The sequence below is a fragment of the Solanum stenotomum genome, chromosome 11, assembly GCF_019186545.1.
Source record: "Solanum stenotomum isolate F172 chromosome 11, ASM1918654v1, whole genome shotgun sequence".
NCBI classification, from domain to species: domain Eukaryota; kingdom Viridiplantae; phylum Streptophyta; class Magnoliopsida; order Solanales; family Solanaceae; genus Solanum; species Solanum stenotomum.
Window position 1 is genome coordinate 7,458,641 of NC_064292.1, and position 25,836 is coordinate 7,484,476.

General features: G+C 35.9%; 1 protein-coding gene and 2 long non-coding RNA genes across 7 annotated transcripts in view; 1 reads left to right on the top strand and 2 right to left on the bottom strand.

Annotated features, from left to right (window-relative positions):
* Nucleotides 1–10,151, bottom strand: part of LOC125844933 (uncharacterized) — a 20,288-nt gene extending 10,137 nt beyond the window's left edge. The window contains exons 1-2 of the long non-coding RNA XR_007444207.1: nt 9,961–10,151; nt 9,798–9,874 (exon numbers count right to left, since the gene is read on the bottom strand). This is a non-coding gene — a long non-coding RNA (uncharacterized LOC125844933). The remainder of the gene's footprint in view (nt 1–9,797; nt 9,875–9,960) is intronic.
* A 3,538-nt stretch (nt 10,152–13,689) lies between these two features.
* LOC125843857 (probable inactive purple acid phosphatase 29) lies at nt 13,690–25,731 on the top strand. 5 transcript variants are annotated; one of them, XM_049523073.1, is made up of 5 exons: nt 13,705–14,010; nt 21,301–21,341; nt 22,323–22,717; nt 22,848–23,298; nt 25,242–25,731. In XM_049523073.1, the coding sequence occupies exons 1-5, from the start codon at nt 13,760–13,762 to the stop codon at nt 25,274–25,276; spliced, it is 1,173 nt and encodes a 390-aa protein (XP_049379030.1). In that variant the 5' UTR covers nt 13,705–13,759; the 3' UTR covers nt 25,277–25,731. The 5 variants fall into 5 exon arrangements, with proteins under 5 accessions (XP_049379034.1, XP_049379033.1, XP_049379030.1 ...); XM_049523075.1 differs by having other exon boundaries at nt 13,707–13,903; nt 21,194–21,341; XM_049523076.1 differs by lacking the exon at nt 21,301–21,341 and having other exon boundaries at nt 13,702–14,051.
* On the bottom strand, nt 15,842–23,298 carry LOC125843859 (uncharacterized). Its single transcript, XR_007444067.1, has 2 exons — nt 23,061–23,298; nt 15,842–15,923 (listed from the first exon to the last, which is right to left on the bottom strand). It is a non-coding gene; the product is annotated as an uncharacterized LOC125843859 (long non-coding RNA).
* Nucleotides 25,732–25,836: the final 105 nt, after the last annotated feature.

The window sequence follows — 25,836 nt, forward strand, 5'->3', positions numbered from 1 at the left end:
ATAAGGCTTACCACCCTTAATTCACCCATTATCAACAATTAATCATGAATAAACATTAAACAACACAAGAGATATCAATACAATTCACTTTACACATAATTCCATCAACTTTGAATTTATAGAAATAGACCCACTTCATAAACACATTTTGGGGTTTTGTAGAATACAAGGATTCATGGAGTTTTTCATCTTAAAACATCAAATAAACATCAATAATATCATAACTTATCATTTGAAATCGTTTCATGCAAGAACCCATGAGTTTGAGTAGAAATTAGGCTTTTTCACAAACTTTGGAAAAGTTGAAAACCATTTGAAATTGGCTCTAGGGTGATAGCTTGCCCTAGATAAAGAACTCCCATACCTTTACTAAGATTCCCCAAGAAATTTGATGAAGAAAACGTCTTGCATCCACAACCCTAGCTCCCACTTCTTCTTCTTCTTCTCTTCTTTCTCTCTTCTTCTCTTCTTCACTCAAGAACCCTAACTCTTACTCCTTTAAAACGGAACAAAAATGATCCACAATCAGCCTAACACAACAATATAACCTCAAAAGAAATGGTTTGTGAAAAGACCAAAATGCCCTTAAATTTCCGGACGGCCTCCCTGCCAACTGCCCAACTTTCAAAGGGCATAACTCACTTATACGAACTCGGAATCGAGCAAACTCGGTGGCGTTGGAAAGATCGTTCCAAGGGCTTTCCAAACATAACTGGAACTACTCCTGGATCATCCTAAGCTAGGAGTTATGACTGCTCAAAGTTGGCCAAAAACTCACTGATTTCCACACTTGGCCGAATTTCCAGATTCTGAATTTTTTTCCAAAAATGACTACTTCCAATTTCAAGCTTCTTCATATTCATTTTAAATTGTCGGATGTTACAACATAGTTCCCTAATAACTTTGAGAAATGAACTCAACTTTAAACTCTTAACTGAACTTGAAACTCTTGACTTAACTTGACTGGAAACTTGAGCCTTAAATGAAGTTAAAACATTCAATAAAGACTCTTGAATAACTTTATAAACTTACTTGAACTTGCTCTTAAACCTTGCTTTACTTGACTCTAACTTCCCTTAACTTTGATCCTAACTCGCCTTGAATTAGATTATGGATTCAAGACATATTATCGCATGTTTATAGATGAGTTCAGGAGGTTTAAATGTACATTGAAGTGTTGGAAACAACTAAGAAACATAGGTATAACACCTAGGAACATGCATGAGAAAGTGGGAAAGGAATGGGAAAACTTGGTGTTTTTGGCGCTCTGAGAGGCGTGGAGCGCCAGACCAAAAACTTCAGAGAAGGCCTGCTGGCGTACTGAGAGGCGCGCCGCCCCAAGGGGGAAACTTCAGAACCCCTTTTGGGGCACGCTGGCAGGCGCGACGCGCCGACCCCTTGCCCAGAAAACTCGACTTTTCTCATTTATTTCTCCAACTCTAAACCTCCCAAATTCCAAGGTTCGAACACCAAACACTTAGAACCATAAACCCCTCAACATCCAATAGATTATAACTCAAAAACACAACCGGAAAACATGTCCCAATCAACAATAGCTTCAACATCACAATCAATAACATCAACAACAACTAACAACTTCAACACACAATCCAATCTTTTCTCAAATCATAAAATGAGCTTGGTGTGTGGGGGAAAGGATCAACCCACACTAAACACTCACATACCTTGATAGGGATCACCCCCGACGAAAATCCACGATGATCTTGACGAATCTTTGCTTGATCTTCCCTTTCTCCTCTTCTTCTCTTCTTCACTCTCAAGAACCCTAACTCTTTCTCTTTTAAAATGGGACAAAACGATCCAAAGATCAGCCTCACACACAATATAATCCCAAAAGAAATGGCTAGGTAAAAGACCAAAATGCCCTTAAAATTTCGGGATGGATTCCCTGCCAACTGCCCAACTTTCAATGGCATAACTCGCTCATACGAACTCAGAATCGAGCAAACTCGGCGGCATTGGAAAGATCATTCCAAGGGATTTCCAAACATAACTGGAACTACTCCTAACTCATTCTGAGCTAGGAGTTATGACTTGTCAAAGTTGGCCAAAACTCACTGATTTCCACACTTAGCCAAATTTTCCAGATTTTAAATTTTTCCAAAAATGACTATTTTCAATTTCAAGCTTTTTCATAGTTATTTCAAATTGCCGGATGTTACAATATCTCCCCCTTATGAACATTCGTCCTCGAATGAGGTTACTCTTACAAAGCTAAGGGTGTAACATCAAACTCAAACACCCAACAAGCAATCATGCAACACAACAACAACCACAACATGCTCATTATAATTAAAAGAGCACTAAGAAGGAAATTAATACCTTAATCTGCATTTCCTCCGGATTCAAGGAGATATGGATATCTCTTCTTCATGTCCTCTTCGGCTTCCCAAGTAGCTCCCTTAACAAATTGGTTCCTCTAAAGGACCTTGACTGAGGCTACATCTTTCGTTCTCAACCTACGAACTTGACGATCTAAAATCTGAACAGGCACCTCCTCATAAGATAAGTTATCCTTGATCCTAATACTTCCAGTCGGTAGGATCAATGAAGGATCGTTTATGCACTTCTTCAACATGGAGATATGAAATACTGGATGAACCGCTTCTAGTTCCTGTGGTAACTCCAACTCATAAGCAACATTGCCAATCCTCTTGGCTATGCGGTAAGGTCCAATATAACGGGGACTAAGTTTCCCCTTCTTATCAAACCTCATAACCCCCTTCATGGGTGAAACCTTCAAATAAACCCAATCGTCTACTTCAAACTCTAACGCCCTCCTCCTAACATCAGTGTAGGATTTTTGATGACTCTGTGCCGTTTTCAACCTCTCTTGAATCACTTTCACCTTCTCCATAGCTTGGTGAACTAAATCTGGTCCTATCAATTGTGCTTTACCAGCTTCAAACCATCCAATAGGAGATCTACATCTTCTCCCATAAAAAGCTTCATATGGAGCCATCTGGATGCTAGAGTGATAACTGTTATTGTAGGCAAACTCAATGAGAGGTAGGTGATCATCCCAATTACCTTTGAAATCGATCACACAAGCTCTCAACATATCTTCTAAAGTCTGAATAATGCGTTCTGCCTGCCCACCAGTCTGAGGATGAAAGACAGTACTTAAGTTCACCTTCGAACCCAAGCCTTTCTGAAAAGATTTCCAGAACTGTGCAGTGAACTGTGCACCTCTATCTGAAATAATGGAGATTGGAACTCCATGAAGTCTCACTATCTCTTGAACATATAACTTGGCATAATCTTTTGTTGTATTAGTAGTTTTTACCGGTAGAAAATGGGCTGACTTTGTCATTCTGTCGACAATCACCCAAATAGAATCATGCTGTCTGTAAGACCTTGGCAACCCTGTGATGAAATCTATGTTGATCATCTCCCATTTCCATTCTAGAAGTTCTATCCTCTGAGCTAAACCACCGGGCCTTTGGTGTTCAACTTTCACCTATTGGCAATTTGGACACTTAGCAACAAACTCTGCAATGCCCTTCTTCATGCCATTCCACCAATAAATTTCATGCAAATCACGATACATCTTGGTGGAACCCGGATGAAAGGAATATCTGGAGCTATGAGCTTCCTCCATAATCCTTTCTTGGAGTCTATCTACCATAGGTACACACAATCTGCCTTGAAATCTCAAAACACCATCTCTCTCTTGTTCAAAAGCTAATACTCTTTGCTTTTGAACATTTGCCTTCAACTCAAGAAAAATGGGATCTTGCTCTTGTTTCTCTTTCATTTCTGACACTAGTGATGACTCGGCCTTGCTCGTCACTTCTATTCCTCCTTCTGCAGAATCTGTAAATCTGACTCCCAGGCATGCCAGTCTGTGCACTTCTTTTGCTAACTCTCTCTTTTCTTCTTCAATATGGGCGGTGCTGCCCAAGACAACCTGCTCAAAGAATCAGTAACAACATTAGCCTTACCTGGGTGGTAAAGAATACTAAGGTCATAGTCCTTGAGTAATTCTAACCACCTCCTCTATCTGAGATTAAGCTCTTTCTGAGTAAACACATATTGAAGACTCTTGTGATCAGTGAATATATCAACATGCACACCATACAAGTAATGACGACATATCTTCAAAGTGAACACTACAGCCGCTAACTCTAAGTCATGGGTTGGGTAATTCTTTTCATGAACTTTCAACTGTCTGGAGGCATAAGCTATAACCTTGCCATTCTGCATTAGGACACAACCCAAACCAATTCTAGATGCATCACAATACACCACAAGACCTTGAGTACCTTCTGGTAGCATCAAAACTGGAGCTATAATCAATTTCTTTTTCAATTCCTGAAAGCTTTTCTCACAAGCTTCAGACCATTGAAATTTCACTGCTTTCTGAGTCAACTTTGTCAAAGAAGATGCAATAGACGAGAACCCCTCAACAAACCTTCTATAATAGCCAGCTAAACCCAAGAAACTCCTAATTTCAGTTGGAGATATGGGTCTAGGCCAATTCTGCACTGCCTCAATTTTTTGAGTATCAACTTTAATTCCATCACCAGACACAATGTGGCCTAGGAACGCCACAGACTTAAGCCAAAACTCACACTTAGAGAACTTGATATACAACTCCTTGTCCTTCAAAGTCTGAAGAACTGTTCTAAGATGACTAGCATGATCTTCTTCATTCCTTGAATAGACTAGTATGTCATCAATGAAAACGATAACAAACGTATCTAAATAAGGTTTGAAGACTCGATTCATCAAGTCTATGAAAGTTGCCGGTGCATTTGTCAAACCAAAAGACATGACTAAAAACTCATAATGACCATACCGGGTCCTGAAAGCTGTCTTTGGAATATCACATTCCCTTACTCTTAACTGATGATAGCCTGATCTGAGATCAATCTTTGAAAAGCAGGTGGCACCCTGAAGTTGATCGAAAAGATCATCAATCCTCGAAACAGGGTACTTGTTCTTAATGGTAACCGTGTTCAACTGGCGGTAATCTATACACATCCTAAGGGAACCATCCTTCTAGAAGATCTTTCAACTCCAAGGTGAGACACTCGATCGAATGAAACCCTTTTCTAGAAGATCTTTCAACTCTTTCAACTCTGCTGGTGCCATTTTATATGGCGGAATAGAGATAGGACGAGTATCTGGAATAAGATCTATGCCGAAATCTATTTCACTCTCAGGAGGAATTCCGGGTAGATCATCAGGAAACACTTCTGGAAACTCTCTTACTATAGGAACTGATTGAAAATGAGGTATCTCAACACTAGAGTCATGAACTCGGACTAAGTGATAGACACAACCCTTCGAAACTAACTTTCTTGCCTTAAGGTACGAAATGAAATGACCCTTAGGCACTGTTGAACTATTACTCTACTCTATGACTGACTCATTCAGAAACTGAAACTTGACCACTCGAGTTCTACAATCTATCGATGCATAACTAGCATGAAGCCAATCCATGCCTAGAATGACATCAAAATCTACCATGTCTAACTCAATCAAATCAACCATGGTGCTCTTGTGATTGATAGAAATGGGACAATTACGATAGACTCTTTCCGCTAGAATAGGCTCCCCAACATGTGTAGAAACACAAAAGGGGTCACAAAGTCTTTCAGGAAGAACATCAAACTTATTTGCAACATAAGGGGTCACAAAAGATAAATTTTCTCCTGGGTCTAACAAGGCATACACATCAAAAGCAAAGACTTTAATCATACCAGTGACAAAATTCGGAGAATTCTCTTGCTCATGGCGACTGGTGATAGCATAGAGGCGATTTGCTCCTCCACCGGTACTAGAAGTAGCTCCTCTAGGTGTCATCCTGTCTTGTGGAACAACTGAAGAAGACTGCGCTTTATTGCCCCCATTACCCTGTCTATTCTTTGGACACTCTCGCATGAAATGTCCATTCTGACCACACCTGAAACAACCAATGGAGCCCTCTCGACAAATACCTGAATGGTTCCTACCACACTTGGCGCAGACATAAGGCTTACTACTCCCTTGCGCTACACTACCCGAAGATTGTGCTGGTCTAGCCCTGAAGTCCTTCGAATTTTGGACATTAAATTCACATCTGTATCTGGGTGCAGGTGCTCTAGCAGATGATGGAGCAAGTCCCTTTTGCCTTTGTTGAAAGGAGGAACGGTTTGAATTACCTTTCTGCTGCCCGGACTCATTACCGGTCTTGGCTCTCTTACTTCTGAACTCTTCTCTGTCCCTCAGCTTTTCTTCCTCAACCTGCTGCACATAGATCATTAATCTGGATATGTCTATGTCCCCGATAAGCATTGCAGCCCTACCTTCCTTACTTGACAACCGAGACAACCCAGCAACAAACAAACTCATTCTATTCCTCATGTCAGCAACCATCTCCGGAGCATAGCGGGATAGTTGGGTGAACTTCAGACTGTACTCATGAACACTCAAAGACTCCTACTTAAGTGTGAGGAACTCGCGTACCTTGGCCTCTCTCAATTCTCGAGGAAAGAAATGCCCCAAGAAAGTTTCCTCAAAAGAGGCCCAACTCACAGGTGGCGCATTCTCAACTCTGCCCCCTTTCCACTGGTCGAACCAAGCTCTATCCTTCAATTGATATGAAGCTAGTTCAACCCGCTCAATATCTGCCACATGCATCACATCAAAAATCTTCTTCAACTCCTCAATGAAGTCCTTTGGATCCTTAGTAGTACTTGAACCCACGAAACTCGAAGGATTCATCCCCAAGAACTCGCGGATCTTAGAAGTGTCAGCTCCTTCTTATCGAGCTCCCATTTGCTGACCAATCTGATTAGCTACAGTTTGACTCAACATCCTAATTGCCTCTCTGAACTCGGCATTAGAAACTTCCCCTTGATCTTGCACTCCCGGGGCATAAGGTAATTCTTGCTCATCAACATAACGTCTAGGAAGACGCCCTCTGCTAACTCTTCGTGGAGGCATGGCTATCTGAAACACGCACAAGCACGAATTAGAAAGAAACTTTTTAGAGATAAACTCTAACACACGAAATGAGTGTGAAAGAAGTGAGAAATCTTCCTAAATGTTGTAGCCTCCCAATTATAGATGTGGCGCGCTTCACACCGATAACTAGGACTCTACAAACACGGTTTCATAGACTCCCTAAAACTTTTGAACTCTGTGCTTTGATACCAAGTTTGTCACACCCCGAGCCTACATCCTAGGCGGGATCGGCACCCGAAGACCCTTTTTGGCCCCAAGCGAACCTTTGGCCTGACTTTCTTAACTCAGCGGAAACCTAACTCAACAGAAAACTCAATGCAAACGCAAGGTTACAATTACAACTTACTTTATAACATCTTGCCACAAAGGCAACTCGAGTCTCAAAATAGGATATTTATATATATACATAGAAGAGAGACTCAAAACTAACTGACTGACTGTCTATGAAGCCTCTAATATACTGAGATGGATGTTGGGACAGACCATCAACACCCTAATAAAACAAAACTAAGAACACAAAATAATTGAGTCCTCCGAAATGGAAGGAGGCTCACCACTAACTTTGGAGTGCTCAGCTGGATCAACGATGTGCTAGATGTTGATCCGGAGTACCTGTATCTGCATCATAACAAGATGCAGGCCAACTGGCATCAGTACATGGAATGTACGAGTATGCGAGTTGGAAAAAAACTAAGCAACAAAGGCTAGAAGGAAATCAGGAAGAAACTGAAAAGCTTACCTTGCTCAACTCAACTCAACCTGACTGACTTCTTTCAATATAAGGCAATTTAAAACAAGTGCGATATAAAGAAAGACTGCTTAAAACATGTTATAAACTCTGTGTGTATACGAAGACACAATAAGCCTGAGATGTATATAGAAATACAAATGATTTGATGTATATGAAAATACAATAGTTTCTGTTTATGAAAATACAATAACTGTTGTGGGAGTTTCTCTAACCAACAACCATCACACAAGAGCTATAGTGATGATACAGCGATCGACCTCACGCTGCCAGAGCATCTTATACCTGGCCAAAGGTATAGGACCTGAACTGCCTAATGGATCCACTAGTCTAATTTGAAAAGGATTCATGTAAAAAGTATGATCCTTTTCTATCCATGGTGGCGAACATGGTTCTATGGGGGTTGTGGGTTCTTTGAACGCTCCCCCAATTCGGTGCTCGATACTACTCCCAAAAATGTACTGGCTCTTATGTTTTTAAAACATATTTCTTCCTGCTAATATGAGATAATTACTCAAAAAACTAGCCCGAAGGCTCTTTTGGAAATCTCAGTTTCCAACCTTGTTTAAATATGCAAACATTTCTTTAAAACTTCCTTGGGAATACATAGTTCCCTAATAACTTTGAGAAATGAACTCAACTTTAAACTCTTAATTGAACTTGAAACTCTTGACTTAACTTGACTGGAAACTTGAGCCTTAAATGAAGTTAAAACATTCAATAAAGACTCTTGAATAACTTTAAAAACTTACTTGAACTTGCTCTTAAACCTTGCTTTACTTGACTCTAACTTCCCTTAACTTTGATCCTAACTCGCCTTGAATTGGATTATAGATTCAAGACATATTATCGCATGTTTATAGATGAGTTCGGGAGGTTTAAATGTACATTGAAGTGTTGGAAACAACTAGGAAACATAGGTATAACACCTAGGAACATGCATGAGAAAGTGGGGAAGGAGTGGGAAAACTTGGTGCTTTTGGCGCTCTGAGAGGCACGGAGCGCCAGACCAAAAACTTCAGAGAGGGCCTGCTGGCGTACTGAGAAGCGTGCCGCCCCAAGGAGGAAACTTCAGAACCCCTTTTGGGGCGTGCTGGTAGGCGCGACGCGCCTACTCCTTGCCCAGAAAACTCGATTTTTCTCCCTTGTTTCTCCAACTCTAAACCTCCCAAATTCCAAGGTTCCAACACCAAACACTTAGAACCATAAACCCCTCAACATACAATAGATTATAACTCAAAAACAAAACCGGAAAACATGTCCCAATCAACAATAGCTTCAACATCACAATCAACAACATCAACAACAACTAACAACTTCAACAACACAGTCCAATCTTTTCTCAAATCATAAAATGAGCTTGGTGTGTAGGGGAAAGGATCAACCCACACTAAACACTCACATACCTTGATAGGGATCACCCCCAACGAAAATCCACGATGATCTTGACGAATCTTTGCTTGATCTTCCATTTCTCCTCTTCTTTTCCTCTTCTTTTCTTCTTCTTCTCTTCTTCACTCTCAAGAACCCTAACTCTTTCTCTTTTAAAATGGGACAAAATGATCCAAAGATCAGCCTCACACACAATATAATCCCAAAATAAATGGCTAGGGAAAAGACCAAAATGCCCTTAAAATTTCTGGACTGATTCCCTGTCAACTGCCCAACTTTCAATGGTCATAACTCGCTCATACGAACTCGAAATCGAGCAAACTCGACGGCGTTAGAAAGATCATTCCAAGGGATTTCCAAAGCTAGGGTTATGACTGCTTAAAGTTGGCCAAAACTCACTGATTTCCACACTTAGCCAAATTTTCTAGATTTTAAATTTTTCCAAAAATGACTATTTTCAATTTCAAGCTTTTTCATAGTTATTTCAAATTGCCGGATGTTACATCAGTGAGCACTTTTATTTCTGCGGGCTTCTTACAATTCATATTACAGGTCAAGAAAAGTACATAAAAGGGTTGCAGGAACATTCATACACTGCTCTGCAGTTTGTGACTATAGCAAGTGTTAATCGGAGAGAAAATGGTAAAATAGCTATGAGCAGATTGCAGAAATTGGAAAATACCTGAGAAGGCGGCAGTAATATCGTTGCGAGGCTTTCGACAGTGGTATTAGCTGCTTGTTGGGCTCAACCTGTCAAAGCTAAGGAATGAAGGTTGCGAGGTCATTTTTAGGTATATGTTGATTAATAAGATAAGATATTTTCACAAAGGGGGTGAGGCTATCACCTGAGTTGAAGCTTCGATTGAGGTACCCTGAGCTGGAGAAGTCTCCAATGGGGATGATTTCCTATGTTGGTGAGACTAGACAACGTCCGAGATGAAATACACCCCAAACTCGAAGTACTGCCGTTGTGGTTTCAGTTCAGTGGAGGATGCTTGACGGAATGAGTACGGCGACGATGGAGGATGCTGCTCCGATTCTCTTTGTTGTTTCGGTACTCCCATTCACTTTCCTATTTCCCCTTTCCCATTTTCATTTTGTTTCTATGTTGGTTTCCTAAATGTTTAGTTGTTGGATCGGGTCCTCTTTGGGCCTGATTTTTGTCCATCAATAAAAAAGGTTTGCCCCATCTTTAATTTTTTTAAAAAATAATAAAAAAAAATGCGGGGGTGAATGGTAGGAGTGGGTGTGAGGTATAGAGGAAGAAGAAAGTAGAAAATGGGGAAAGGAACTCAACTTAAACTTGAGGGTGGGATTGAAAATGTGTTAAGATGAAATCAAAACTAAAGTAAAAAAGAGAAAAAAATAATTCAAAAAGTAAGAGAGAAAAAGAATAAAGAAAAAAAATATATGTAAAGAAAAAATTAAAAATAAAATAAAATTGTATTTTAAAGTAAATTAACACGTGTCATAAAATGATTGATATGTAATATCATTTGCCTTTTAAAATTTGGGACTGATTGAAAAATAACAGGGATAATAGAATTCGCAAAGTTCAAGTGTCTGTTAGTTTGGTAAAATACATTTCTAATTAATTTTTTCAAGCGGGTATCATATCAAGAATGATTCAGTAATACGAAACTCATAAAGTAAAAGAGGGAAGAAATAGACAATGCATTAAGGGGGCAGTTCAATTATTGTTTAAAGTTGAGGGGGTGTTAATTTTTAAAACAATTGGGGGAAGGGGGGGGGGAGGGGTGAAAATGATAAACAAAAATAACTTTGGTGTGCATTCGATTTTCGGCTTGATTTTGTACTATTCGGTTTGAGTTTTTCTGTTTTTTGATTTTGAATTAAGTGTATCCCAACCTAAATCAAAATAAATTTGATTTGATTTTTCTCTTTTCAGTTCAATTATGTCAATAATTAGAAACTTAATCAAATCAGAAAATCAAACAAAGTGAATTATTAATCCAAAACCAAACTAAAAAACCAATCCAAATTAGATTCGATTTGATTTGATTTTTCAGTTTAATCCAAATGAGCACACCCCTACCTGAACTGATGATTTTTTTTGTGCAACTTTCACATATAACAAACACAAAAATCATATTTATATGCTATAACAATAGTTTGCATAATTATGCTCCATAGCAAACATAAATATGTATATTTCGCTATACATATACAAAAGAGAGCAGTTGTATATAATATGTTTCTGTTTCGGTATACATATACAAAAGATCAATTGTATAATCTGTGTTTGTATAAAGCGAGAAAGTGAGAAAGACAAAAGAGATCTGGGCAGGGGAATATTTGTATTGTATAATTATAAGTGTATAGGACGAAAATATATGTATTTGCATGTGTATATGCAATTTTCTGTAGCTTTATACAAACAGAAACACAATTTATACATTTATGTTTGTATAAGCGAGAGAGGCAATGGAGAGAGTGGCGAGCGAGATCTGGGAGAGGGGAGAGAGGGGAACGAAAATATACGTATATATACAATTTTCTCTCACTTTATACAAACACAAACACATTTTATACATTTGCGTTTGTATAAAAGCGAGAGAGGCGAGGGAGAGAACGAGAGTGGCGAGCGGTGAGCGAGATTCACTAGGAGAGAGGAGAAATAGCAACAGTTTGTTATGGGGTACAATTAAATCAAACTATGCTTATAGCATTTAATTTGAATTTATAGTTTGTTATTATATACAATTTCTCCTTTATATATATATAAGTCAAGAAAATCATTTACATACACCTTATCTTCTCCCAATTTTCATTTGTAAAATTACATCAAAAATATGTGTGTAGACAATAAAATTTGCGTTGAGAAAATAATAATCAAGAACGAAAAATTATGCAACAATCGTATTTATTATTTCAAAGTGCAAGTGTTACAATCTCTATGATTCCTCTAAATTTGCCTTTTCAAATATAAATTCAAGGCCTCTTGAGCTTAATCTTGAATTTGTCTTGAACTTGATCTTGGATTCAGGGCTTTAAGGCTTGTTCTTGAACCTTCGATGAACTTGAACTTTATCTTGATCTTGACTTCTACTTGAATTCAAGAGCTTCGAGCTTGTTTTTGAATCTGATGGTCTTGATCTTGATCGTTCTTGAACTTTAATGCTTGAATTCTGGATTCTCTTCGGCCATGACATATACGCTTTATGGAGTGAACTTTAATTAAATCCATATTTATTAGATTTAAATAATTAACTCAATTATATTAATCCATAATATTTATTTGGAATAATATATTCATGAAATTAATATAATACGAATCATTTTATAAATTTATATTAAATTTTAAATAAATAGAATGTTATTTTGTTGTAAAAAGAAAATAACTTCTACTATAGTCATTTTTCACGTCACACAAAAGATTTTTAGAAAGAAAAAAAAAACTCCTAAAACTTATTTCAGACACACTTGAATATTAAATAAAATACGGTGATGCAGTGAATGAGACTGTTTTTTTCTTAATCAAATGTTTGAAGTTTAAGTTTTGGGTATGAAATTTTTTTTGATAGAAAACATTTTCCTAAACTTTACGTGGTGCGAATTTAAAATAATCAAACTTCTATACAAATATCAAATACGGATAAAAATAAAAAAATATATAAAATGGAATAATTTTTCTAGTTTAGCACGAATAAACTGACTGAGAACTTGAGAATAAGGAAAATTCCACCGAATCCAACAGCCGCCGTGAGTATTGCCTCACGATAATCCCAAAAAAAAATTAAACAAACCATCTCGTGATTACTTAATTTTGTCATATACATGCTTAATTTTATTTTTTTTATATATTTTTAATCTCTTAATAAAAATTTCAACTTCTCTACTATACTTAACTCTACTAAAAGTAGTTCGAATAAGAACTAATTTGAACTGCAAGAACAAAATATATAATCAATTTCTTAAATTTGTTAAAATATTCTACTTTTGAACTAAATTTATTTTAATTAAACAATTCAACTTTAATTAAAATTATTAAATTAGACACTTGTTCGAGTTGACCCATAATGCGCACAAGTAAACGGTCAAGATTGAGAATGAGGACAATTCCATGGAATCCGACAAAAAAATAAACAATCCTCATCTCGTGATTATTTGAAAAATAAACTATGACTCGGTCATTGTGCTCACATGAAAATTAGTCTAGAAAAGTAGTAACAAAATTACAAAAACATTCTACTTAACTTTTACCATTTTTGTCTCAATTTATATGATTATTTTCTTTTTAGTCGATTAAAAAAAATGACATATTTTTATATTAAGTAATAATTTAATTTAGAAATACACATTTTTACTCTTAGTGAAATGATTTACAGTCACACAAATATATTTCACTCATTTTAAACACAGATATAAAAAAATCTTCCTTTCTTTCTTAAATTTCATATCAAGTCAAACTAACTGAACAGGAAAAGTAAGTAATTAAACTAAATACTTTCAATTTAATTTTTTTGATTATATTATTATTCGTCTATTAGATAATTAAATTAACTCGGAAAAGTGATATCCTTATTAATTATAGGGCCATCATAAGAACTACTTCCTCATTATTATTCCTCCTACTCTCTTTTCCTTCTCAAAAAACTTACAAGTGTGAGGATTGCTACAGCAATGGAGATTTCGAGTTCGACAAAATTATTCCTAATACTCATATTTCTCAGCTCATTTCAACTGTGTAAAGCATCTGGTGAAGTTATTAATCCGTTTACAAAGTTGAGATTCGACGGAAAAAATGGTGAATTTAGGATTTTGCAGGTGGCGGATATGCACTACGGAGATGGAAAAACGACGCCGTGTAAAAATGTGTTGCCGCAGCAGATGTCTTCGTGTTCCGATCTCAATACTACTGATTTCATTTTCAGGTTGATTAACGCCGAGAAACCTCATCTCATTGTGTTCACCGGTACACACACTCTCTCTCTTTCGCTCTGTCTCTTCGATTTTTGTTGTTGATGTTCATATTTGGCGTTGTGTTTGGCTGTTGATGGACTTGAATATGTATTACGAGTTTTTTTTTTTTTGGCATAATACATATATTGGACCCTAAACTTCGCTTTGAATTTTAACTTTGACCAAACAGACACTTTAATTATCCAACTTTTAAATAAATAAACACGCAATTTTTGCAGCCAAAGAGTGTGAAATGCAAATGCTCTAACGTGTATTAGTGAGCCACTCAATGACTGCCAACTAATTAAATATTTTACACGTCATTTTAGAACTAAAAAAAATCAAAATTAATTTAAATTTATATACAAGAATCAAAATTAATTCCTCCTAATGGCTTTTAGAGCTTGGAGCGCATTGTTTGACGGAGTTTAGAGGTTTGTTGATGGTTGGCTTCTTGGTTTAGGTGTTTGTGGTTGTTGGGTTTGTTTTCATGGGGTTTGGGAGGTCATTTGGTTGCTGTTTTGTGTCTGATTTGAGCTGCTGGTTGCAGCAGTGTTGTTTCGTGATGATTCTCGCCGGAGATGGCGGATTGATGGGTTTGGGGTCGGGTATTTGGTGGGTTTAGCGAGGTCGAAGCTCATTCGCTTCATGGGTTGTGCTCCGGTGTGGAGGAAGAAGGAGAGCGGCTGGGTTGGAGGTACTTGTTTGGGGTCATTTGGTGGTGGCGTTTTGCCTGAAAAAGAAGAAAATGAACGGGAGTTTTGGGTTGCCGGAGATTGGCCGGAATCCGAGGGGTAGAGTTGTCATTTCAGCATTTTTTTACTGTTGTGGGACTCGAAAATTACTCCTAACTCGCGTAGAATACGTGCACATTACGCGTTTTGCCAAGTAGGATTCGCGTGTTTATTTATTAAATGGTTGAATAGTTAATACAATTACTTGTTCCTGACCTTTTGATTTAGTGCAAGTTTGAGTTCACTTATTGAGCAACTAAACAGTAGTTTGAATTCTTTCTGAAATCTAACGACTTAAAGTATCCTCTTGATAGCAACTCAATAATGTTACATCAAAATTTCGTCCCTAAGCTTTGCCCTTTACTGACTGTGTCAAAACCTTTCTTTTTATTAAAGCAATTTAACCATTGCAGGGGACAACATATTTGGATTTGATGCTACGGATCCTGTAAAATCCATGGATGCTGCTTTTGCTCCTGCAATATCTTCAAACATACCATGGGCTGCAGTACTAGGAAATCATGACCAGGAATCTACACTCTCAAGGGAAGGCGTGATGAAACATATTGTTGGCATGAAAAGTACTTTATCTCAGTTGAATCCTCCTGACGTTCCTGATATTGATGGTTTTGGGAATTATAATCTGGAAGTCCATGGGATTGAGGGTTCCGAGCTGACTAATAAGTCCGTTCTCAATCTGTATTTCCTTGACAGTGGAGATTACTCTACTGTTCCATCCATCCCTGGTTATGGTTGGATTAAACCCTCTCAACAGTTCTGGTTTCAACGTACCTCTAGGAAGCTTAAGGTACCACAATTACTGTTTTGGTGCTGTTATATTAGTCAATCGTCTCTTCTTGTTCAAAAAATATATATTAGTCACTGTATCTCTTAACTTGTGAGCGTTGACACTAACTCAATTAACCTTTCAAATGCAGAAAACTTACATGCACAATTCAAATGCTATGAAGGCTCCTGCTCCAGGCCTTGCTTACTTTCATATTCCACTTCGTGAATATGCAAGTTTTGACTCATCAAACTTCATAGGGGTTAGACAAGATGGCATAAGCTCTGCTTCAATAAATTCAGGTTTCTTCACCACTATGGTGGAAGCTGGTGATGTAAAGGCAGCATTCGCTGGCCATGATCACCTAAATGATTTTTGTGGCAAGTTGATGGACATAAATCTTTGCTATGGTGGAGGATTTGGATATCACGCTTATGGGAAGACTGGATGGTCAAGGAGGGCAAGGATGGTAGTAGCATCTTTGGAGAAAACAGGGAAAGGAGGGTGGGGAGATGTCAAATCTATTAAAACATGGAAGCGACTTGATGATGAACATCTTACAACCATCGATACTCAGGTGCTTTGGAGCAAGAGGTCTGCCGGAACCCCGAGAATGTAACTTCTCATCTCAGGCTTTGGGCTGTCCCAAGTAATAATATAATTCCAATGGTACTTTTCTGTTAATTTAGTTGGATTGATACATGTAAAACTGTTGTTTGGTACTGGTGCTCAGTCAAAGTGTGCTGTTGGTACTTGTGTTCTCAAGATAGGGCAAGGTATGTGTACACTCTATCCTCCCGAGATTCCACATGTTGGGATTACATTGGGTTTATTGTTGTTGTATGTTGCTGTTGTACTAGAAAAACATGAACTATTCTGTTGTGCCGATGTCTGAATATAACAGACATTGTGCCTTTTATACTTTATAGAAAAACATGGACACACTATTATTTATAATTATGCAATATTTATGATGTCATATATATACCTTTAAAATACACTATTGAATAGTATAGGGGGGTAAAAGGTCCTTTCCAAAGTTTGGTATCGTTACTGCAATTTCGATCAAAATTCGAATATATTTCAAACCCTTTTCCCTTATATAAACAATAGAGAATGCCCCCATCTTTTATACTACTTGACCTTCATTATAAAAATAGTTGTTTTAATTTATTTGTCCAATTTATGAAATCAATTTTTTTTTAACATATTTTTATATCTGCCCTTAGTATTAAATTATTACATAAATTAATAGTAGTCAAAATTTAAAGTTTCAAAAGCATTATTAAGAGAAAACGCATAATTATCTCCCTGAAGTAATGTTTGATTTTTAAGAAGACACTTTTACTTTGCGAGGGACTTATTACTCCTTAAATAATTTGAACTGATATTTTTATATCATTTTTTGTCCATATGACGTAAAAAATGTATGTACTCTCTTAAACAACATGAGCAGTCTAAGAAAATGAATATAGTTTTTTTTTACAAGTATTTGTTTAGAAAATATATATATATATATATTTTTTATTTTATTTTTTATTTTATTTTATTTTATTTTATTTTCTCCAAAAATTCATTGTCATTTCCATTGAAACTCCTCACTTCTATGTCACTAGTTTTATCACAACTCTACCCTTCTTCTTTTACTATTATTAGTTTAAGTCTCTTCAATTTTAAAATTTTATATAATTTTTTTTTTTACATTTCGAATAATCTGATAAACCCATTAAATTTCAAGATGATAAGGAGGTATCATCTAACTTCTTCTTTTTTTGAATTTCAGTCGAGCTTCTTTCAGTTTTTGGAATTTCATTAGTTCTTTTCATAATTATTATTTTTAATTATGAGTTTATATGAAAATGAGAAAATTAATTGATGATACCTCCAAATTTTGAATTTGTTAAAAATAATAATTAATTTTGCTATCAATAACTCAACAAATTCTAGAAAATAGTATGATCTTTTAAAAAAAAAGTATCATGAGAGAAAAGTTGGTTAAAGAAGAAAAAAAAGAAAGAAGGAAAAGATGGGGAGCTAAGCTTGAACGTGGAGTGTGGGAGTGGTTCCGATAAAGTAGAAGAAGAGAGTAAAAAAATGGAGAGAGGAGCTCAACTTAAGCATGGGGTTTGAAGGGTGGGAGTGCGTGTGAGGTATAGAGGAAGAAGAAAGTAGAAAATGGGGAAAGGAACTCAACTTAAACTTGAGAGTGGGATTGAAAATGTGTCGAGATGAAATCAAAACTAAAGTAAAAAAGAGAAAAAAAATAATTCAAAAGGTAAGAGAGAAAAAGAATAAAGAAAAAAAATATATGTAAAGAAATTTTTTTTAAAAATGTATTTTAAATTAAATTAACACGTGTCATATAATGATTGATGTGTAATATCATTTGCCTTTTTAAATTTGGGACTGATTGAAAAATAACGGGGATAATAAAACCCACAAAGTTCAAGTGTCTGTCAGTTTGGTAAAATACACTTCTAATTAATTTTTTCAAGGGGTATCATATCAAGAATGATTCAGTAATACGAAACTCATAAAGTAAAAGAGGGAAGAACTAGACAATGCATTAAGGGGGGAGTTCAATTATTGTTTAAAGTTGAGGGGGTGTTAATTACTAAAACAAAATTGTGTGTGTGTGTNACTATTCGATTTGAGTTTTTCTGTTTTTTGACATTGAATTAAGTGTAACCCAAACCAAACCAAAATAAATTTGATTTGATTTTTCTCTTTTCAGTTCAATTATGTCATAATTAGAAACTTGATCAAAATGATATATATAATTTGGTTTTTATTTTTTTGAATCCGAAACCAAACCAGAAAACCAAACAAAGTGAATTATTAATCCAAAACCAAACTAAAAAACCAATCCAAATTAGAATTCAGTTCGATTTGATTTGATTTTTCAGTTTAATCTAAATGAGCACACCCCTACCTGAATCGATGATTTTTTTTTAGCAACTTTCACATATAGCAAACACAAAAATTATATTTGTATGCTATGGCTATAGTTTGCATAATTGCGCTCCATAGCAAACATAAATATGTATATTTCGTTATACATATACAAAAGAAAGCAGTTGTATATAATCTGTTTTTGTTTTGGTATACATATATAAAAGATCAAGTGTATAATTTGTATTTGTATAAAGTGAGAAAGAGAGAAAGACAAAAGAGATCTAGGCAGGGAAATATTTGTACTGTATAATTATAAGTGTATAGGACGAAGATATATGTATTTGCATGTATATATACAATTTTCTCTCGCTTTATACAAACAGAAACACAATTTATACATTTATGTTTGTATAAGCGAGAGAGGCAAGGGAGAGACTGGCGAGCGAGATCTAGGAGGGTAGCGAGCGAGATCTGGGAGAGGGGAGAGAGGGGAACAAAAATATATGTATATATACAATTTTCTCTCGCTTTATACAAACACAAACGCATTTTATACATTTGCGTTTGTATAAAAGCGAGAGAGGCGAGGGTGAGAACGAGAGTGGCGAGCGAGATTCACCAGGAGAGAGGCGAAATAGCAACAATTTGTTATGGGGTACAATTAAATCAAACTATGTTTATAACATTTAATTTGAATTAATAGTTTGCTATTATATACAATTTTCCCTTTTTTTATATATATATAAAAGTCAAGAAAATCATTTACATACACCTTATCTTCTCCCAATTTTCATTTGTAAAATTACATCAAAAATATGTTTGTAGACAATAAAATTTGCGTCGAGAAAATAATAATCAAGAATGGAAAATTATGCAACAATCGTATTTGTTATTTCAAAGTGCGAGTATTACAATCTCTATGATTTCTCTGAATTCGCCTTTTCAAATATAAGTTCAAGGCCTCTTGAGCTTAATCTTGAATTTGTCTTGAACTTGATCTTGGATTCAGGGCTTTAAGGCTTGTTCTTAAACCTTCGATGAACTTGAACTTTATCTTGATCTTGACTTCTACTCGAATTCAAGGGCTTCAAGCTTGTTCTTGAATCTGATGGTCTTGATCTTGATCGTTCTTGAACTTTAATGCTTGAATTCTTAAATTGAAACAGGATTCTCTTCAGCCATGACATATATGCTTTATGGAATGAGCTTTAATTAAATTCATATTTATTAGATTTAAATAATTAACTCAATTATATTAATCCATAATATTTATTTAGAATAATATATTCATGAAATTAATATAATACGAATCATTTTATAAATTTATATTTAATAAATTTTAAATAATTAGAATGTTATTTTGTTGTAAAAAGAAAATAACTTCTACTATAGTCATTTTTCACGTCACACAAAAGATTTTTAGAAAACAAAAAAAAAAAACTCCTAAAACTTATTTCAGACACACTTGAATATAAAATAAACTACGGTGATGCAATGAATGAAACTGTTCTTTTCTTAATCAAATGTTTCAAGTTTAAGTTTTGGGTATGAAAAAATCTTTGATAGAAAATATTTTTCTAAGCTCTACATGGTGCGAATTTAAAATAATCAAACTTCTATACAAATATCAAACACCGATAAAAATAAAAAATATATAAAATGGAATAATTTTCTAGTTTAGCACGAGTAAACTGACAGGATTGAGAACTTGAGAATAAGGATAATTCCACCGAATCCAACCAACAGCCGCCATGACTATCGGAAACAAACCATCTCGTGATTACTTAATTTTGTCATATACATGCTTTATTTTTTTTATATTTTTAACCTCTTAATAAAAATTTCGACTTCTCTACTATACTTAACTCTATAAAAAGTAATTCAAAAAAGAACTAATTTAAACTACAAGAACGAAATATATAATCAATTCCTTAAATTTGTTAAAATATTCTACTTTTGAACTAAATTTTATTTCAATTAAATAATTCAACTTTAATTAAAATTATTAAATTAGACACTTTCAATTCATTTTTTAGTTCTAGGTGACCCGTATGCGCACGAGTAAACGGACAAGATTAAGAATTTGAGAATGAGGACAGTTCCATGGAATCCGACAAAAAAATAAACAATCCGCATCTCCTGGTTTTTTAAAAAATAAATTAAATTTTTTATTATTATATATATAGTTAAAATATATAATGGTGTATTTATTTTTTATATTTTAATAAAAATTACTATGAGTCAGTTATTGTCCTTAGCTCACATGAAAAATTGTCTAGAAAAGTAGTAACAAAATTACGAAAACATTCTACTTAAAACTTTTACCATTTTTGTCTCAATTTATAATTATTTTCCTTTTTAATCGATTAAAAAAAATGATATACTTTATATTAAGTAATAATTTAATTTGAAAATACACATTTTAATCTTAGTGAAATGATTTATAATCATACAAATATCAATCACTCATTTTAAACACAGATATAAAAGATCTTATTAATTATAGGGCCATCATAAGAACTACTTCCTCATTATTATTCCTCCTACTCTCTTTTCCTTCTCAAAAAGCTTACAAGTGTGAGGATTGCTACAGCTATGGAGATTTCGAATTTGAGAAAATTATTCCTAATACTCCTATATCTCAGCTCATTTCAACTGTGTAAAGCATTTGGAGGAGTTGTTAATTCGCTAGCGAAGTTGAGATTCGACGGAAAAACTGGCGAATTTAGGATTTTGCAGGTGGCGGATATGCACTACGGAGATGGAAAAACGACGCCGTGTGAAGATGTGTTGCCGCAGCAGATGTCTTCGTGTTCCGATCTCAATACTACTGATTACATTTTCAGGATGATTCACGCCGAGAAGCCTCATCTCATTGTGTTCACCGGTACACACACACTCTCTCTCTCTCTCGCTGTCTCTTCGATTTTTGTTGTTGATGTTCATATTTAGCGTTGTGTTTGGCTGTTGATGGACTTGAATATGGATTACGAGTTTTTTTTTTTCTCATGATAGACCTGATTTGTACTGCATAGATCATTTGTTAAAAGTAATTTTCGAAAAAGTACTCAGACTGAGAATTGGATGTAGCCGAGTGGTCGATGAAGTGGTTGAGAGTCATGAGGTACATGTTGTGCCTATTGCTGGTGGGAAGTGAATTAGTCTGTGCGAAAGCTGGCACGGACACCACAGTCATTTAAAGAAAAGTACTCCGGCTGAGCATACAAAATAAGTAATGCTTCTTGAGAGTTGCTGATATTTTGAGCTTCTTAAAGACACTTGTTGTTTTTCTAAAAGCTTTGCCAAACGCCTTGATTTTCTGAAACATGTTTTTGTAAAAGAAAATTCACTTTTGGCTTCTCAGAAGCTTGGCCAAACAGGCTAGAGTGAATATTGTTATTAAGTGTTATCGTCTTTGCTCAGGAAGAGGAGTGAGTGTGAATATTTACACTTATCTTGAATTTTGATGTTGTTTGAGTTTGGTTGTTGTCAAAAAGTTTGTAAAATTTCTGAACTAGATGCATTAAATTGATTAATTATTTGTTTTGAGTAACTGAGCAAGGGATTGAAGTGCATTTTGAGTTGTTTCATAGTATATATCCGTAAATGGGAATCAAATTTGAACTCAATACTATTACTTGTTCCTGACCTTTCGATTTAGTGCAGGTTTGAACTCACTTATTGAACAATTAACTGTACCTTATGTATAGAACAATCATCATTTTGAATTCTTTCTGAAATCTAAGGACTTACAGTATTCTCTTAATAGCAACTCAATAATTTTACATCAAAATTTCATCCCTAAGCTTTGCCCTTTACTGGCTGTGTCAAAACCTTTCCTTTTATTAAACCAATTTAACCATTGCAGGGGACAACATATTTGGATTTGATGCTACGGATCCTGTAAAATCCATGGAGGCTGCTTTTGCTCCTGCAATATCTTCAAACATACCATGGGCTGCAGTACTAGGAAATCATGACCAGGAATCTACACTCTCAAGGGAAGGCGTGATGAAACATATTGTTGGCATGAAAAGTACTTTATCTCAGTTGAATCCTCCTGACGTTCCTGATATTGATGGTTTTGGGAATTATAATCTGGAAGTCCATGGGATTGAGGGTTCCGAGCTGACTAATAAGTCCGTTCTCAATCTGTATTTCCTTGACAGTGGAGATTACTCTACTGTTCCATCCATCCCTGGTTATGGTTGGATTAAACCCTCTCAACAGTTCTGGTTTCAACGTACCTCTAGGAAGCTTAAGGTACCACAATTACTGTTTTGGTGCTGTTATATTAGTCAATCGTCTCTTCTTGTTCAAAAAATATATATTAGTCACTGTATCTCTTAACTTGTGAGCATTGACACTAGCTTAATTAACCTTTCAAATGCAGAAAACTTACATGCACACTTCAAATGCTATGAAGGCTCCTGCTCCAGGCCTTGCTTACTTTCATATTCCACTTCCTGAATATGCGAGCTTTGACTCATCAAACTTCACAGGGGTTAGACAAGAAGGCATAAGCTCTGCTTCAATAAATTCAGGTTTCTTCACCACTATGGTGGATGCTGGTGATGTAAAGGCAGCATTCGCTGGCCATGATCACCTAAATGATTTTTGTGGCAAGTTGATGGACATAAATCTTTGCTATGGTGGAGGATTTGGATATCACGCTTATGGGAAGGCTGGATGGTCAAGGAGGGCAAGGATGGTAGTAGCATCTTTGGAGAAAACAGGGAAAGGAGGGTGGGGAGATGTCAAATCTATTAAAACATGGAAGCGACTTGATGATGAACATCTTACAACCATCGATACTCAGGTGCTTTGGAGCAAGAGGTCTGCCGGTAAGGTTCTGAGAATGTAACTTCTCATCTCAGGCTTTGGGCTGTCCCAAGTAATAATATAATTCCAATGGTACTTTTCTGTTAATTTAGTTGGATCAATACATGTAAAACTGTTTGGTACTGGTGTTCAGTCAAAGTATGCTGATATTGTCTATTGCTCTTTCATCTGAGCTATGTTCCAAATGCAAACTGAGCATTAGATCTTTTAGTATTCTGCATGGTATAGTGAAGAAATTGTGTTCATTAGACATTGTATGTGCTCCTCACCACCCGTAAATCACTTTAAGGACCGACTCTGTGTATAACTATGAAAGTAACTAAGTATATGCATATGCTCTTGTCGACTATCTGTATTTTCCGTTTTCCAAATTGATACATAGAGGTATATTGGTCAGTAGGTATCAAAGGATTAAAGAGTAGAAATTCATTCAAGTAATTAGTTTAAATTAACCATGTGACCTTTTGGTATTCGAGCATGTCCTATTTGATTTTTTAATGTGAGAGGAGGAGGCAGCATCTGCATGATTGGTGTATTTGGTTTTCCTTGGAAAAGCTTCTTGTTTTAGTAGGAGCTGCTATTATGTTGTCTATTATCTAAAGTACATAGAAATCTCTATCAGTTTAATGTTTTCCACAATAAATTTTAAAATATTAACTGTTAGATATAGTCTGATTAACCCAGAAGATTGAGTATGCTATGCAGGAAACTGACGCTCCTAGTTTGCAAACTGATTTGTTTTATACTGGAAACTTATAAGCCCAGTTTTAGTTCCTTCAAGTGAAATGATAAAACTATTCCATTCTTTCATCAAAGGACTATTATTTTAGCTTCTAGATTAGTATATAAACCGAAGTATCTTAACGTGTTAGTATGTCTAGGGGTTGTTTAGTTTGCGAACTAGTTATGTAGGGATTATAATGCATGAATTGCTTATACAGTGATATAATCATGTAGGAATTGTTGCATGATGAAGAATAATGCAAGTGTTGTTATGTGGAGCAGGGTTTGTTTATCTTTAGACTTTAGTTACTCTTTTGCATGCATTTGCTAATACATAATTTCCTTTTTATGCTGTGTTGGTTTTGACGATAGCAGATTTAATAAGGCCAGTGAATGTTGTATTATGTTATGTAGTGCCTATATTTCTTGTATGACCAGAAATTTTATGTTGGGATTATGTTTGTGAATGAGGCTTGTAAACTAAACAACCCCTTATGCTTGTGTGTTGGGTAGTAGAAAAGATATGTTCAGTGTGGAAGAGATTTCAAATCAGAGTATGACTCTAGTGTATATAATGTCAAAAGTATTAACTGGGTTGAGTCGATTTTTAAAGAGTTTGTTGTTTGATCTCCATTGTAATGATGTAAACAGACTAGTTTCTATGTTCGGCTAATTATCTGTCAAGTGTAATTAAAGTGTATGTGTTTTGTAGTAGATATTCCTCACTTCTTCTTCATGGATTTTTCTCTTGTTTGTTCCTTGAGCCAAAGGTCTATTGGAAACAACCTCTCTACCTGCCAAGGTAGAGGTAAGGTCCCGAGACCCCACTTGTGGGTAAGGCTGGGCACCGGACCGGAATGGGACCACCGGACCGGAACGGGACGGTTTGACCGGGTTGTTGACCGGTACCGGGATGAACCGGACCGGAACTACCGGGATGGAGGCTCAGTTCCGTCCCGTCCCACTATATACCGGGATAGAACCGGGACGGACCGGAATGGACCGGAACGGNACCCGTTCCGGTGCCCAGCCTTACTTGTGGGAATACACTGAGTATGTTCTTGTTGGATTCATCTGTTGTTTCCGTTCCCTTCATGTTTCAATGTGTATAATGTCTGGCTCCCCTAGCAGTTGTTACTACCTTAGTCAGGTAATTTAGTACGTATTTGATCTCTCCCAACCATGTTTCTCTTTTTAATGTGTATGGATTTTCTTTCGACAGGTGCTCGTAGAAAAAAGCCTATCGGCCACCATTAAAGAATTTTATTACTGAAGCATGAGCACAAATTGGTAGCAGAAGCTTATTCTTCAACTTGCATCTACTGGAAAGGTCTTATACCTGTTGTATGGGTTATTTACTTAGGGTCAAGAGTTAATTAATTTGTAATGTTAAAGGTGATATAGGAGAAAGCAATATATTATATATGTAGGTCACATTCAGAGAATGAAATAGGGACCCACTTCTGAAGTGAAGAAAGATTAATATAGTTCGAAAACTGCCTCTCTACTTTCTCAAGGTAGGGCAAGAGGTATGTGTACACTTTATCCTCCCAAGATTCCACATGTGGGATTACACTGGGTTTATTGTTGTTGTATGTTGCTGTTGTACTAGAAAACGTGAACTATTCTGTTGTAACTTGTACCGATGTCTGAATATAACAGACGCTATTCCTTTTATATATTTTTTCCATATGATTGTTCTATTTAAGATATATGGTATCTGAGGATTGTCAATTCTGCTCTTTTCAGTTGCAACTTCCTTTGTTTTATTGGGATTTAGCTTTTCAATTTGCTATATTGGTTGCCAGATTCTTTTA